Genomic DNA, 17,683 nt, shown 5'->3' with positions numbered 1-17,683 from the left:
TTCTACCTTTTTGGGGGGTTTCTATTTCATTTATTTCTGCTCTAATTTTTTATTATTTCCCTCCTTCTGCAGACTTTGGGCTTTATTTGTTCTTTTTCTAGTTCTGTTAGGTGTAGTTTAAGATTATTTATTTGAAATTTTTCTTGTTTGTTTAGGTGGGCCTGTATTTCTATGAAGTTCCCTCTTAGGACCACTTTTGCTGCATCCCACATGAGTTGGTATGATGTATTTTCATTTTCATTTGTTTCCAGATATTTTTTGATTTCTTCTTTAATTTCTTCATTGATCCACTGTTGTTCAGTAGCATGTTGTTTAGTCTCCACATATTTGTTACTTTCCCAGCTTTGTCTTGTGCTTGATTTCTAGTTTCATAGCATTATGCTTAGAAAAGATGCTTGATATGATTTCAATCTTCTTAAATTTATTGAAGCTTGTCTTGTTTCCCAACATATGGTCTATCATTAAGAATGTCCCATGTGCACTTGAGAAGAATGTGTATTCTGTTTCTGTATGCAAAGGTCTCTCTATATAAGTTAAGTCCAACTTGTCTAGTTTTTCATTTAATTCCACTATTTCCTTTTTGAACTTTTGCCTGGATGATCTATCCTTTGATGTAAATGGGGTGTTGAGTTCTCCTACTATTATTGTGTTGCTGTTAATTTCTCCTTTTAGGTCTGTTAATAGTTGCTTTATGTACTTTGGTGCTCCCATGTTAGGTTCTTATACATTTATAAGTGTTATGTCCTCTTGGTGGAGTGTCCCTTTTATCATTGTTTACTGATGCTCTTTGTCTCTCATTGCCTTTTTTATCTCGAAGTCTACACTGTTTGATATAAGTATGGCAACACCTGCTTTCTTTTGTTTGCCATTAGCTTGGAATATTGTCTTCCACCCCTTCACTCAGAGCCTGTGTTACTCTTTAGAGCTGAGATGTATTTCCAGGAGGCAACCTAATGTTGGGTCTTCTTTTAATCCATTCAGCCACTCTGTGTCTTTTGATTGGAGAATTCAATTCATTTATATTTAGAGTGATTATTGATATATGAGGGCTTAATGTTGCTGTTTTATCACTTGTTTTTCAGTTATTCTGTATTTCCATTGTTTCTCGTCACATGTATTTCCAACTGCCAGTTGAGTTTTGTGTTTCTCTATGATGGTTTTCCCAGTTTTCTCTTTATTTACCATTTGTGTCTCTTTTATGATTTTTTTGTTGAGTGGTTATCATGAGGTTTGTATAAAAGATCTCATAGACAAGATAATCCATTTTCTGATAGTCTCCTCTAACCTTAGTCTAAGCAGTTTTCATCTCTTTCCTCTTTCCTAAGTTATTGTTGTCACTTATTGTTGTTATTCCATTTTGTGTTGTAAGCTTGTGATTAAAATGAAGTGATTATAGCTATTGTCGATGCTTTCTTTCCCTTTATCTTTAATGTTATAATTAAGTGTTTGCTGCCCTGTTCTAATAGATAGCTGCATTTTTCTGATTTTGTCTGTCTATCTCCTTGCTCAAGGCTTTGTAAACCATTTCTTTATATTTTTTTCCAGATATGAGGGCTTTCTTGATCATTTCTTGTAGTGGGGAGGTCTTGTGGCAATGAACTCCCTCAGCTTTTGTTTATCTGGCAGAGTTTTTATTTCTCCATCACATCTGAAGGATAATTTTGCTGGATAGAGTATTCTTGGCTGAAAGTTTTTGTCTTTCAGAATTTTGAATATACCATTCCATACTCTCTTAGCCTCTAGGGTTTCTGCTGAGAAAACTGTTGAATGCCTGATAGGGGTTCCTTTGTAGGCTATTTTCTTCTGCCTTGCTGCCCTTACTATTTTTTCTTTATCATTGACTTTTGCCAGTTTTACTAATATATGCCTTGGAGAAGGTCTTTTTACATTGATGTACTTAGGATTTCTATTAGCTTCATTTACATGTAATTCCATCTCCTTCCCCAGGTTTTGGAAGTTCTCAGCTATTATTTCTTTGTACAAGCTCTCTGCTCCTTCCTCCTTCTCTTCTATGTCTGGAATACCTATAATCCTTATATTGTATTTCCTAATTGAGTTGGATATTTATCAGAGAATTTCTTCATTTCTTTTTAGTCTTTGTTCTCTCTCCTCCTACATCTGTAGTATTTCTTTATTTCTGTCCTCTAAATTACTGATTCTGTCCTCCATAACATCAGTTCTATTTTTTAAGGACTCCAGATTTTCCTTTATCTCATTCACTGTGTTTTTCATCTACAAAATTCCTGATTGTTTTTATTCATATAGTTTCAATATTTTTTGTGAAGAATTCACTTTGTTCATTAATTTTATTCCTGAGATCATTAAACTGTCTTCTGAGTTTTCTTGTAACTTGTTGACTTTCTTTATGATAACTATTTTGAATTCTCTGTCATTTAGACTGTAAATTCCTGACTTTCGCCATCACATATTGCTAGTATCTGGTCGCAGATTCCACCTGCCACCACTGCTGGGGTGGGGGCAGGAGCTGTGTCTTCTGAGCCCTCTGCGACCCCTGGCAGATGTGTCTGTCCGTTGGAAGCTGTGCTGACTGGGCCCATCTGCGTTTGCCTGCTGGTCACTGCTGCTTTACACACATATGTGCATGCACTCTGGTGGGCATCCCCTGTTCTGGCCAACTGCCTGGCTGGTGCAACAGGCAGTGGGGAGGGGTGCTTTCTTTCACATGTACCATCATGCCTGCCCCTGCTCTGTACTCACTGTCTGCTGGCTTGGGCTGCTTGGCTTGGTGTGGATGCCAGTGTGATAGCTTAGCTGCCTTGCTGTAGAGTGTTCCCACAGGCTGGGAGGCAACTCGGAGAGTGCAAGCAGTCCCACAGAGGGCTGCCTTTTTCCCCTTTTCTTCTCAGTGTTGTGTGTTGGCTGCCATGTGAGGTCCTGTGCCCTAGATCACTGCCAATTGGGGAGGGAGAGGAGATGTCCTTACCTCCCTCCACTGCCTCCCGGGGGGGTGGGTCCAGCACCCCAACCTTCAGAAGTATGGCTGTGTGGATCTCTCAGATGTCTATTGTGTTGTGTGAATGTCCTGTGTTGGTTTAGGGACGTCCTTTTCATTGTATCTTAGGGGCGAGAAACTAAGGGAAGAGCTCACTCCACCATGATGCTGACGTCACTCTGGTAGTTTGTACTTTTTAAGGAACTGGTCCATTTCATCTAAGTTATCAAATTTATGTGCATAGAATTGTTCATATTATTCCCTTATCCTTTTCAGATCCACAAGATTAGTATGTTATCCTCCATTTTGTTTCTGATATTGGCAATTTGTGTCTGCTTTCTTTTTTTCTTTCTCAGTCTTTTAAAGGACTGTTAATTTCATTGTTCTTTGGATATTGATTCTTTATAACCAACTCTTTCATTGAATTTCTCTATTGTTTTTCTGGTTTCATTTCCAGGCATTTCTGATCTTATCTTTATTATTTATATTTATTATTTCCTTCTTTCTATTTGCTTTGGATTTATGTTGCTCTACTTTTTCTAAGTTCCTGAGGTTGGATTTTAGATTATTGACTTTAGACTTTGCCACTTTTCTAAGATAACCATCCAAATCTATGAATATTCTTCTCAGAACTGCTAGAACTGCTTTCCATAAATTTTGATATGTTGTATTTATGTTGTCATTCAGTTAAATGTAATTTCTTATTTCTCTTGAGACTTCCTTATCTACTCATGGATTATTGGGAAGTGTGTTTAATATTGAAGTATTTATAGATTTTCATGTTTTCCTTCTTTTTTTCCTCAGTTTGATTGAGCTTTAATTGATGTATAATATTGTATAAGTTTAAGGAGTATAGTTTGTTGATTTGATACATTTATATACTGCAAAATGATTACCACCATAGCATTAGCTAACACTTTCATCCCATCACATAATTACCATTTCCTTTTTCTGGTTAGCACATATAAGATCTACTCTCTTAGCAACTTTCCAGTATATAATACAGTATTATTAGCTATAATCACCATGCTGTACATCAGTTCTCCAGAACTTGTTAATCTTATAACTGGAAGTTTTTACCCCTTGACCAGTATTTCCCCATTTCCCCCATCTCCCAGTTCCTGGTAACCACCACTCTACTCTCTTTTTCTCTCAGTTCAGCTTTTTTAGTTTTCAGAAATGAGTGATATCACATAGTACTTGTTTTTCTTTGTCTGTCTGCATGTCTCTCATAACACAACTTCTTTATTCGTTAATCTGTGATGGACACTTAGGTTGTTTCCCTATTGTGGGAGATCAAGATTTGGCCACCCTGAAATATATCTCTTTACCTTGATTGTTTTCTCTGATGGACATTTGACCTCCCTCACTAACTGTCTAAAGAATTTGACATAAAAGATCTGTTCCAGGAAGGAGTTACTATCTGATGGCTGTAATATAATGTAAAATAGATGTTGCAATAGGAAAGGCACCAACAAGCTCATCTTATCAAAAATTCTGTCTTCTGGCCACATTCTCTAGATGGCCCTGCAAGGAGTTGCCAGACAAACATTTACATTTATAAGGGAAATCTCCATTTGTAAAGGTATCTCTCTCTCTGTATTGGGAAGAGGGGGCATGACCTCATTTCTAAAAACTTATCAATGTGGAAGGTGAGGCCTTAAATCTGCATAATAAACTTAATCTTGTTTACTGTGCTTTAGTGGTAATCTCTTGTAACTGACTCCCCCCACCCCCAACATCCTCATTTGTCTTTAGCTGAAGATGGTATTTAAGACATGAATCTCTGCTATTGTGTTGAGAAACTTAGTTTCCCTGGTTTCTCCCATGTATACATGTTACTAAACTTGGTATTATTTTCTCCTGCTAACCTGTCTTGTTAATTATTTGGCCAGCCATAAGAACCTTAAGGGAAAGGGCAGAGGGGGATTCTCCCTCTTCCCCCATACTATCTTGACTATTGTGAATAATGCTGCAATGAACATGAGGGTGCAGATATCTGTTCAAGATTTGGTTGTCATTTCCTTTGGATATATACCCAGAAGTGGGATTGGTGGATCATATAGTAGTTTTTTTTTAAATTTTTTGAGGAATCTCTGTACTGTTTTCCACAGTGGCTGCACCAATTTACATTCCCACCAACAGTGCACAAGTGTTCCCTTTTCCACACACCCTTGCCAGCACTTGTTATCTCTTGTCTTTTTGATGACAGTCATTCTAACTGGTGTGAGGTGCTATCTCAATGTGATTTTGATTTGCATTTCCCTGATGATTAGAGATGTCAAATACCTTTTCATGTACCTGTTGATCATTTGTATGTCTTCTTTGGAAAACTGTCTATTCAGTTCCTCTGCCCATTTTTTAATCTGGTTGTTTGGTTTCTTAATATTGAGTTGTATGAGTTCTTTATACATTTTGTATATTAACCCCTTATCCAATGTATGGTTTGCAAATATTTTCTCCCATTCTGTATGTTGCCTTTTCATTTTATTGTTTCTTTTGCTGTGCAGAAGCTTTGTAGTTTGATGTAGTCTCACTTATTTATTTTTCGTTTTGTCACTTGTGCTTTTGGTGTCATATCCATGAAATCACTGCAAAGATAAATGTCAAGGAGTATTTTCCCTATGTTTTCTTCTAGGAGATTTATGATTTCATGATTTTCTTTAAGTCTTTAATGCATTTTGAGTTAATTTTTGTGAGTAGTGTAAGATAGGGTTCCAATTTCACTGTTCTGCATATTGTTATCCAGTTTTCCCAACACTATTTATGGAAGAGACTAACCTATCCCCAGTGAGTATTCTTAGCTCCTTTGTCAAATACTAGTTGAATGTATATGCAGGGGCTTATTTGTGGGCTCTTGAATTAGTTCCATTGGTCTATGTTTCTATTTTTATGCCAGTACCTTACAGTTTTGATTACTATAGCCGTATAGTATAGTTTGAAAAAAGGTAGTATGATGACTCTGGCTCAGTTCTTTCTCAGGATTGCTTTGGCTATTTGAGGCCTTTTGGAACTCCATACAAATTTTGAGATTGCTTTTTCTATTTCTGTGGAAAATGTCATTGGCATTGTGATAAGGATTGCATTGAATCTATGGATGGCTTTGGGTAATATAGATATTTTAACAATATTAATTCTTCCAAACCATGAACACAGGATATCTTTCCATTTGTTTGCATCTTCCTTCATCAAAGTCTTATAGTTTTCAGCATACAGATATTAAACCACCTTGGTTAAATTTATTCTTAAGTATTTTATGTTTTTGATGCTATTGTGAATGAAACTGTTCCCTTTATTTCTGTTTCACATGTTTTCTTGTTAGTGTATAGAAATACAATTGTATTCTGTATGTTTATTTAATGCAACTTTACTGAATTTGTTGATTAGTTCTAGCAGTTTTTTGGTAGATCTTTAGGATTTTCTAAATGTATGATCATATCATTTGCAAACAAAGACAATTTTACTTCTTCCTTTCCTATTTAGATGCCTTTAATTTATTTTCTTTGCCTGATTGCTCTGGCTAGAACTTCCAGTACTATGTTGAATAAGAGTGGTGAGAGTGGGCACCCTTATCTTGTCCCTGATCTTACAGGAAAGGCTTTCAACCTTCCACCACTGAGTACAGTGTTAGCTGTAGGTTTGTCACATATATCCTTTATTGTGTTGAGGTATGTTCCTTTTATACCCAATTTGTTGAACATTTTTATCATGAAGGGATGCTGTATTTTGTAAAATGCTCTTTTTGCCTCAATTGAGATGCCCATATGATTTTTATCTTTCATTCATTAATGTGATGTATCACATTTACTTATTTGTATATGTCGAGCCATCCTTGCATCCCAGGGATAAATTCCACTTGATCATGTAGAATGATCCTTTTAATGTGCTGTTATGCTTTCATTTTCATTTGTTTCAAGATATTTTTGGATTTCCATTTGGATTTCTTCTTTGATCTATTGGTTATTCACGAACATGTTGTTTAATCTCCACATATTTGCAAAATTTCCAGCTTTCTTCCTGTTACTCATTTCTAGTTTCATACTATTGTGGTTAGAAAAGATACTTGGTATGATTTCATTCTGCTTAAATTTGCTAAGCCTTGTTTTGTGACCTATCATGTGATCTATCCTGGGGAATGTTCCATGTGCACTTGAGAAGAATATGCATTCTGCTGATGTTGGAAGAAATGATCTATATATATCAGTTAGTTCCGTTTGCTCTAAAGTATGGTTCAAATCTAATGTCTCCTTGTTGATTCTGTTAGAAGTAGGGTATCGAAGTCCTCTATTATTATTGTATTTTTGTCTGTTTCTGTCTTCAGATCTGTTAGTGTTTGCTTAATATACTTAGGTGCTCCAAAGTTGGGTGCAGATATATTTATGATTGTTACATATCTTATGAATTGACCTCCTTAAAGTTATATAATGACCACTTTTGTTTTTGTTACCATTTTTTGGCTTAAAGTCTATTTTGTCTGATATAAGTATAGCTACTCCTGCTCTCTTTTGGTTTCCACTTGTATGAAATATTTTGCCTTCCTTTCACTTTGAGCCTATCTGTGTTCTTAAAGCTGAAGTGAGTTTCTTTTAGTCAGCATATAGTTGGGTTTGTTTTTATATCCATCCAGCCACTCTACACTTTTTGATGGGAGAATTCAATTCATTATCATTTAGAGTAATTACTGATAGGCAAGGACTTACTAATGCCATCTTACTTATTTTCTGGCTCTTTTCTAATTCTGCTTCTCTTTTCTTCCTTTCTTGCTGCCTTCCTTTGTAAACTAATGATTTTCCATAGTGGTATGCTTTGATTCCCTTCTCTTTATCTGTTGTGAGTCTACTGGAAGTTTTTGTTTTGTGCTTACTGTGAAGCTTACATAAAACATCTTATATATAACAGCCTATTTTACACTAACAATTTAACTTCAATATCGTGCAAATACTCTACTTTTTTACTCCCCTCTGTATGGTTTTGATGTCACCATTTATACCTTTTTATATTGTGTATCCATTAACACATTTTTGAAGCTATAGCTATTTTTTAATACTTTTGTCCTTTAACCTTTATACTAGAGTTAAGTAGTTAACACATCACTATATTACAGTATTAGGATATTCTGAATCTGACTATATGCTCACCTTTATTAGCGTGTTATATGTTTTCATGTTATTCATATGTTTTCATGTTACTAATTAGCATAGCATCTTTTTGTCTCAGCTTGAAGAACTCTTTTCAGTATTTCTTGCAAGGCATGTCTAGTGGTGATGAATTCCCTCAGCTTTTATTTATTAGGAAAATTCTTTATTTTGCTGTCAATTCTGAAGTACAACTTTGTTGGATAAAGTATTCTTGGTTGGCAGTTTCTTTCTTTTAGCACTGTCAGTATATCATCCCATTATCTCCTGGCCTACAAGTCTCTGCTGAGAATTCCACTGATAGCCTTATGGGGGTTCCTTTGTATGAGAGAATTTTTTCTCTTGCTGCTTTTAAAATTCTCTCTTTATCTTTGGTTTTTGACAGTTTTATTATTATGTGCCTTGGAGAAGATTATTTTGGGTTGAAATTTTGCAGTTATTTATCAGCTTCATGAACTTGGATGTCCAAATCTCTCCCCAGGTTTTGGATGTTCTCAGCATTCTTTAAATAAGCTTTCAATCCATTTCTCCCTTTCTTCTCCTTCTGGGACTCCAACGATGAGTACATTATTTTGTTTGATGTTGTTTCATAAGTCCTGTAGGCTTTCTTCATTCCTTTTCATTCTTTTCATTTTTTGCTCGTCTGACTGGATAATTTCAATTAATCTTTCTTCTACCTCACTGATTCTCTCTTCTGCTTGTGCAAGTTTGCTGAAGCTCTTTATTGAATTCTTCAGTTCAGTCATTGTACTCTTCAGCTCCAAATTTTTTTTGTTTTCTATCTCTTTGTTGACCTTCTCATTTTGTTCTTGTATTGTTTTCTTGATATTGTTAAATTATTTACCTGTGTTCTCGTGTAGCTCTTTGGGCGCACGTAGAACAATTATTTTGAATTCTTTGTCAGGTAATTCCTGGTTCTCCATTTCTTTGGGGCCAGTTATTGGAGGTTTACAGTAGTCTTTTGGTGGAGACATGTTTCCTGAATTCTTAGTGATCTTTGTAGCCTTGTATAGGTGTCTGCTCATTTGAATAAGCAGTCACCTCTTTCAGACTTTATGAATTGACTTGGTAAGGGAAGCTTTTCACCTGTGACTGGGGGCATGCTGAGTTGTGCTATGACTCTTAGTCTAGTAGTGTAGGGTTCCATTGTGGGAGCACATGGTGGCACCAGGTAGAGGAAGGCATGGTGTGTCTTTGGCTCAGGCCCCTCAGGTCCACAATATCATCAACTGTGTGGTCCTTGGTGAGCACTGTAGGGAGTCCACAGTGGCTGCAAGGGCTGTTGGGGTCCTAAGTGGCACCCCCAGGTTCAGTAGCTAGGGACCAGGGCAAGAAGTGATGGTGGCCAGAGCTGGTGGTGTATATAGTCAGCTGCAGGGACCAGCTGCAGATGCCTATGGATAGGCAGGTACCCATTGTGTACACACATGTGATGGGAACCAGGTCAGGTAGCAAAGGCCAGGGCCAACTATGGGTTCACTGGCAGCTGCAGAGGCCCTGGTGTCAGAGTGATCTCCTATGGCCACACACTCTCCCCCCAGGCATGCACTCTTCAGTAGAGGCTGGTGACAGGGTTCAGGCTGGGAGTGTGCAGGTGCACGGCTGGAAGGGCTAGCTAAATGTGGGGACAGTTGGGTTGGCCAGTGACAGAAGGCAGGGCCTGATCTGGGCCCACAAGCATCTGTGGGGGCCCTGGCTGCCAGTGTGCTCTCCTGTGGCTGCACACTCTCCCTCTGGGCATGTACACTGCAGTGGTAGCTGGTGACAGGAGTTGGGCTGGGGGGTGCAGATGCACAGCTGGAGTTTCTATCTATAGGTGGGCATCATGGTGCTGGTCAATGACAGAATGCAAGGCCTGATTCAGGTCCACAAGCACCAATGGTGGCCCTAGCTGTTGTCATGCTCACCCATGGCTGAATGTCCTCCTCCCAGGATGTATGTGCTGTGGTGGAGGCCAAAGATAGGTGTCAGGCTGGTGGTGTCCAGGTGCACAGCTGGGTGGGCTAGCCCCAAATGTAAGTATGGTGGTGGTGGTCAGCCTAGGAGGCTGAGACTGATGTCTTGCATTCACACAGCTGCAGACGCCCATGCTGGCTGCAGGCATGGCTCCCGGGCTCTGCTAGGGACAGGGAGCTTCTCAGGCAGCTGGTATTTTACACTTGTGCAGCTGGAGAGACCTTGGATGGCTGCCAGTGTGGTTCCTGGGCTCTATCAGGGTGAGGGGGTAGAGGAAGTGGAGAGTGACTCAGGTGGCTGGCATTAGGGAACACGAATACCTGTGGAGAGAGCGCTGGCAAGATCTACAGGGAGTTCACAGTGGCTGTGCTGACCATTGGCTTCATCAGTGGTGAAATCTGCTAAGTTTGTCTGCAGAGCAGGTCTCTGTGAACTTTGATCACTCTCACTGCATATCTGCTAATAATAGCCTCTACTTTTCTTCCTTGTTCCTAGCCAGCTGTATACACCTCAGCTTTGCTGGTCTGGGTGAGGTGAAACTGAAGTGGTAACTTCACATAGTACCCCAAGATACTGAAGAAGCTGGTCACTCACCCCACTCTTCTTTTCTTTGCAAGAGGAACTCTTCTGAGATGGGAAGTTCTGTCTTGGCATTGAACAATGCCGACTTGGGGGATGGGACGATGCAGGCAAAATGAAGTTAATCGTCCATTTCTTCTTGTGCAATGATTCTCAGCTTTTTTGTTCCATTGTGTTGCTAAAACTTCCTAAGTGGATTCTAGAGGTCTCTCAGAGCTGTTTATGTTCAAGGATAGCTGTCCAATCATTGATCTTTGTGGGGGGACAGGGAAACTAGGTTCTCCAACATCATCTTTTTTTCCTCCAAGCCTCATGTTGCCTTTCTGTCACTGATTTCTAGTTTGAGTCCATCGTGGTCAGGAAAAAAACCCTGCATGATTTCAATTTTTCAAAAATTTTCAAGGTTTATTTTATAGCCCAGGATATAGTCTGTCTTGGTATGTATTCCATGGCCATTTGAAAATAATGTGTATTCTACTGTCCTTGGGTGGAATGTTCTATAAATGTTGATAAGATTCTGTTGGTTCATGGTGCTCTTGAATTTTTCTAAATCATTGCTAATTTTCTGTCTAGTTGCTCTTTCAGTTGTTGAGAGAGGGGTGTTAAAGTCTCCAAGTATAATTGTGGGTCTTTCTATTTCTCCTTTTAGCTCTATAAGTTTTTGCTTCACATAATTTGAAGCTTTGTTGTTTGCTGCATAAACATGTAGGATTTCTATGTCTTCTTGAACATTTTTTAGAATTTCAGTTTGATTTATCTATAATGTTTCTGTGTGCATCTCTCTGTATAGATATTTAGTGGTTGCTTTAGATATTACATTGTACATACATAACTTATCACAGGCTACTGGTGTTTCACCTGTTTGGTGAAATGTACAAACCTTACCTCCCTTGATGCTCTTTGTGCTCCATCTTTTATAATACAATTGTCTTAACCATTTCCTCCACATACATTGAGAACCACATCAGATCATATTACAATTTTTGCTTTATCTCAGTAAGGTGAAAACATTTTTTTTTGCTTTAGCCATCAAACATAATTGAGAAAACTCAAAAGAAGGAAAATCTATTGAATTTACCCATAATTTTGTTCTTTCTGTTGTTCTCTCTTCCTTCCTGATATTCCATGATTCCTTTTTTTATTGCGTCCTTTCTGTTTAAAGAGCTTCCTTTAGCCATTCTTTTAGGATAGGTCTGCTGGTAACAAATTCTCTTAGTCTTCTGATGCTTGGATTGCATAATTTCTGTTATTCTAAAAGTTCACTGTCTCTTTCCCCTGTTCTCTCCATACTATTATTCAGGCCATCCATTGGATTTTTAAATTTCACTTATTGCATTTTTCAGTTCTATAATTTTCACTTGGTTCTTCTTTATGTCTTTTATTTCTTTGCTGAGTCTTTGTATTTCTTTGCAGAAATTTTCTATATTACTTTGCTGAGATTTTATTTTTTCATTTGTTTCCAATGTATTCCTAATTGCCCATTAAAGCATTTTTATGATGGCTACTTTACAATTCTGGTCTGATAATTAACATCTGTGTCATCTTAGTGTTAATATCTGTTGATAGTCTTTTTTCATTCATGTTGAGATCTTCCTGGTTCTTGGTATGACAAATGATTTTCAATGGAAGCCTGCACATTTTGGGTATTATGAGAGTCTTGTTCTTACTTACATCTTTTGTAATAGCAGGCCTCCTCTGATACTGACTCTGCAGGGGAGGAGGAGCACTGCCTCATTACTGTCAGGATGGAGTAGAAGTCCAGGTTTTCTACTTGGCCTCCACTAACATCCCAGTGGGAGGAAGGATTCTTTGTTATTGCTAGGCAGGAGTAGGAGTTTAGGCTCCTCACTAGGCCTCTGTTGATACCACTCTGGTTGGAGGGGGAAGGGTGTCTAATGAGAGGAATGCTGTTCTTTACATGGTCTCCTCTCCACTGACACCACAGTGTGGTAGTCTTATTAATACTGAGTGGTGGTGAAATCCCTGTTTTCCTACCAGGTCTTGTCTGACACTACTCCAGTGCTAAACAGGCATGGGAGTCCAGGTGCTTCATGTCGTCTCCAGTGACACCAAAGGGAGTAGGGAAGGGTGTCTCATTATCACCAGGTGAGGATGAAAGTCTGGTTCCCCACTTGGCCTTCTTGATACCACCACATGGGGCAGGGGGAGGGGGACCCACGTGCCTTGTTACAGACTGGCAAAGGTAGAAGTCTAGGCCCTCCACTCAGCCTTAGCTGGCAGGGATGGAGGTGGGGGAGCAATTTTTTCTGTGATGTTTTTCAGGAGTAGAGAGGTTATTATCTAAAATTTTTCTGTGTTGTTAGGCTGTTGCTTTCCAGGTCCTTTGACTAGAGAGAGCGGGCTTTTGTTGGGATCTTTTTTGACTGCACCTGCTGGTGTTCTTAGGTTGTCAGCTTCTACACTACCCAACCTGGGAGATATGAGGCAAAAACAAAACATAGGTGACTCATGGCTATGTCATTCCTCAGGTCCCAAGGTCCCTAGCTGGTCTGGTATGCCTTCTTCCCTCTCTATTTCAGAGTCTTCTTGTGTTGTTTTTATATATAATGTCTAGGGTTTCTAGCTGTACCGTGTAGAGGAATAATATATGCATATTGAGATCTATCAAATGTATTAATGTATATGTGTGTGTATTATAATATATATATTATAATATATATAATATATAATATATATTATAATATATGTCTAATATATAATATATATATGTATATATATAATACATATACACCTTTTGTCTTTGCCAAAATGACAAATGAGAATTTATTGAAATGAGGATTGGAACTAGGGGTTAATCATAGGTAAAAGGTAGAATTGTTTTTCATTCTATACTTTCTCCATGGTTTGAAATTTTTACCATGTACACGTATTGCTTATATTTTAAAAATTTAAAAATATTTAAAGCAGTAGATACTTTTCAGTGCTTGTCCTCCATGACATGGCTTGGGAAATTGGAACTACTGTCCACTCTTCCCTTCCTAAAACTCTCCTTTCCAGGAGTCCAGGGCTCCCCTATCTCCTAGTTCTCCTGTCACTGACTATTCTTTCCCAGTCTGTTTTGTAGTCTCTTCTATTAGCCTTTCAAACATAGGCACTCCCTAGATTTCAATCCTTGGTCTAACATTTACCCTTTTGGTACAAGTATTTCTTAGGCAAGAATATTCACTCACATGGTTTTAAACAACACCTCTATGCCATTGAAGGCTAACTCTATTTCTCTAATCCTATTCCCTTCTCTGACCTCAGACGTCTCATAGTCATATCTACCTTAACTTGTCCCAAACTGAACTCTTGCTCTTTTTTTTTCACATCTGCTCCTCCCCCAGCCTTATCCATCTCAGTAAATGGCAACTTCATCCTTGCAGTTGCTCAGATAAAAAGCCTTTAAATTACCCATGATTCTTCTCTTTTTCCCACATTCCACATGATTTGTCAGCAAATCATGTTGGCTCTGCCTTCAAAATATATTTGGAATCTGAGCACTTCTCAGATCTCCACTGTTACCACCCTCATCCAAGGTACAATCATTTCTTGATTGCATTATTCAAAGAGCCTCCTAATTAGTCTCCTTGTTTCTACCTTTGTTCCCCTACAGCTATTCTCCACACAGTATCCAGAATAGTCCTTTTAAACATAAGCCAAATCATGTCATTTCTCTGGTCAAAAACCAGAGAAATTTATCTAACTCAGATAGCAAAGTAAAAATTCTTCCAATGGATTCTAAGGCCCTATAGGATCTACTTAGCTTTCCTTCTCCATTTCCTCTCTGAATCCATCTTCTTCTATTTCTTCTTTTGCTTAATCCATTCTAGCCAATCTGGCCTCCTTGTGGTTCCTTGAACATGACAGGCACACTTCTGCCTCAGGGATTTTGCGCTTACCATTTCCTCAGCCTAGAATGCTTTTCCCCCAGATATCTGAATGAATCACTCCTTTATTTCCTATGGGTCTCTGCTCAAAGGTTATCTTCTCAATGAGGCCTTCCTGGTCACAGTATTTAAAATTGCAAAACCACTTCCCAACTCTTCCTATTCCGCTTCTCTGCTTTATTTTTCTTCTTAATGCTCATTACCATCTAACACATTATATATTTTACTTCATTTTGAATACTGTTTTTCTACTTTCTTTAGAATATAAATTCCAACCAACATCACAAGGGCTGTACCTCTGGTGCCTAAAACAGTACCTGGCAAAGAGTGGGTATTCAATACATATTTGTTAGAGGGAATGAATCAGCCAATTAATCAATAAATGATATCTGGGCTTTAGACCAAGGCTCAGGAAATTACAGCTCACGGGCCTGTTGCCTATTTTGTAAATAGTTCTGTTGGAACATTCATTTGTTTATGTGTTGTCTATGACTGCTTTCCCAGTACAGAGGTGAGGATGAGTAGTTGTGACAGAGATCTATGACCTGCAAAGCCAAAAATATTTACTATATAGTTCTTTAAGCAAAAGTTTGCCAATCTCTGCTTCAGATTCACAGTCAACTAAGTTCCTTCCTAGATATTGCTCTCTGGATATCTCTCAGGAATCTCAAATCCAACCTCCCCCAAACTGAGCTTTTCTCCATCTCCCCAAAACCTTTCCATTCTGTATTTCTTATATATATAAAGAACAGCCCCATTCATCCAGACAGCCAAATCAGAAATCCAGGATTCAGATATCTCCCTCTCTCACATTTTCCACTTCCAATCACCAAATCCTACTGCTTTTGCCTCCCTGTTCTTCCCGCTACCCTGACACAGACTACAATTATTTATTGCTCACACTATGGCACTACCCTCTAACTCTGTGATCTATCCTTCATATCACAGCCAAGATAATGTCTCCTGAATATAAGTCTATCCATCATACTACTCTACTTTCAAACAATGCTTTCTCAAGCCTGCAGGAACAATTCCAAACATTCTAAACTCCTCAACTAGGCAAAGTCTAGTCCTTTTAGTACCTGGCCCCTGTCTTCCTCCAATAAAATCTGCTGCCACTCCTATTCCTATTTCATGTTCCAACAATACCAAATGGTTTGGGGTTTTAGGCCCTTCAGCCTTTGTTCATTCTGAGCCATCTCCTTGAAATTCTCTTTCCCTATTTCCCTTTATTTCCACCTTCAATATTGACATAGGTTGTACTTCTCTGCAAGTACCCATCCTTGATAATCCCAAAGTACCCTGTATATACCTAATAATATCACTGTACCAAAATGATTGGTGAGACAGCACTGCATAGTGATTAAGTACTTCAACTCTGAGCCAGGCTACTTGGATTTAAATCCCAGCTCTGTCACTAGCTAAATGGCCTTGGACATGTGACTGTCACATAGCATGTGTTTATTATCATTTTAATGTTTTAACTAAAAAAATGAGTATCAGAGAAGCTAAGTTGTTTGATGTAACACAGATAATATGGCAGAGAATGCCAGTTGTTCTCCAATATCCATTCTCTCTTTCTTCTTTTACTAAAAGAACCAAAGTCTTAGCTGGGCACACGGCTGCCCCAAATAATAACTATACTTCTCTGCCTCTCTTATAGCTAGATGTGACTATAAGATTAAATTCTCACAAATGGTATGTAAATGAAAGTGATATGTGTGACTTCCAGTTCATGGCCTTAAAGGAAATGGTTGTATCCTCCATTTCCCTTTCTTTCATCTTCTCAATTGATATAATGTAGAAGGTACTTGGTCATACAGATGGAGCAGCACCTTAGAGATGGCAGAACAACAAGAAAGAAGGAACATGGGTTCCTGCCCCTGTCAAGTCACCATACCAGCCCTGGACCACCTTGTTGGACTATTCCACAAACAAGAAATAAATATCTCTTCTGTTGGAGCCACTGTGTTTTTGTATGTGGAGTCTTAGCAGCCTAACATGTACCCCATCTAATACATCTAGTAAGTGGCAGAGCTGTAAATTGAACTGTGGATACCACTTGGACTATATCATCAGCCCCCAATCCCCTACAGAAAAGTTTTATTGAATTATACTCTGCTAGATGGCACCAGCTGCTAGAAAGCTTAGAGTCAAATGTAGGGCCATCTGTAGCAAGTGTACAGCACTTGTCAATGTTTCTTGTCTAGCCTCATTCCTGGGTTCATTTCCTGTCTCTATCCTTACTTTTCCTTTTTCATTTGACTTAATTATAATGTACACTACCTCATATTTTATATACCATATAAAACATACCACCTTAAATTCTTTCAGAATGAGATGAAGCTTAAATGTATAGGTATTGTTTTCTTTATGGTTTCACTGTACATACACTTTTGCGTACTTTCATACCTATCATTTATTTTCCTTTGTTTACATTGCTATTTCCATATTACACTGTGAACTTCTTAAAGGCATGGGCAGTGACTTTTTCTTCTTCTATATCATCTAACATGATGCCTGAAAATAAAGCAGTTACATGATCAAGCAATATTTGCTAAATGAATGCATTTCACAGGGTCAGAAATGCTATTAAATGTCATTATATTATAATGGAATTTCTTTCCATTATCAACTTGAGCCAGGGAGGGAGACACAACTCTAAAAGGTGGCTAGGGGAAAGTGTCACATGTTTGGAGGAGTGATGGTGAGGACAGGAAAAACATACCTTGATGAAGTGCTCGATTAGGATTTCTACCACAATGTTCTGGAATTTGATGTTCATCATGGCAGCCACAGTGTCCTCCTGAGCTCTCATCAGAGTGGGCCCAAAGATCACTCCCATGTTGGAGGGAGTCATAAGATTTTCTTTGCTGTACTCACACACACTGTCAGAAGAGAAAGAAAATGATTAACAAGATTTTCTCCAAGACCCCCTTGTAACCAAGACTGTGTTAGGTGCCATAGGGGGTAAGAGAAACTAAAAAGTAGAAGAAGAGAGGCCCAAAATATACATGGGAAGAAAAGATTGCAAAGGAAACAACTAGCAAAGAATACAAGATAGTATATAATTAGGGTCCAAAGTGAGATACAGCTAACTTACTTAGTAGCACTGTAGGAGTTAAGACAAGGGGTTTGGGAGGCTATAGTTAGAAAGTATTTGGAAAGAC

The 17,683-nt window shown here is 38.3% G+C and overlaps 1 protein-coding gene across 4 annotated transcripts in view; it reads right to left on the bottom strand.

Annotated features, from left to right (window-relative positions):
* Positions 1–17,683, bottom strand: part of OPHN1 (oligophrenin 1) — a 581,757-nt gene that overhangs the window by 118,845 nt on the left and 445,229 nt on the right. For all 4 annotated transcript variants that reach the window (XM_087427121.1, XM_004439895.3, XM_087427120.1 and 1 more), the window contains one exon: positions 17,242–17,401. In XM_087427121.1, coding sequence (XP_087283247.1) covers positions 17,242–17,401 — 160 coding nt within the window. The remainder of the gene's footprint in view (positions 1–17,241; positions 17,402–17,683) is intronic.

The sequence above is a fragment of the Ceratotherium simum genome, chromosome X (genome assembly GCF_057802395.1).
Source record: "Ceratotherium simum simum isolate JZ-2026a chromosome X, ASM5780239v1, whole genome shotgun sequence".
Taxonomy (NCBI): Eukaryota; Metazoa; Chordata; class Mammalia; order Perissodactyla; family Rhinocerotidae; genus Ceratotherium; species Ceratotherium simum.
This window is presented reverse-complemented; position numbering and strand designations above follow the sequence as displayed.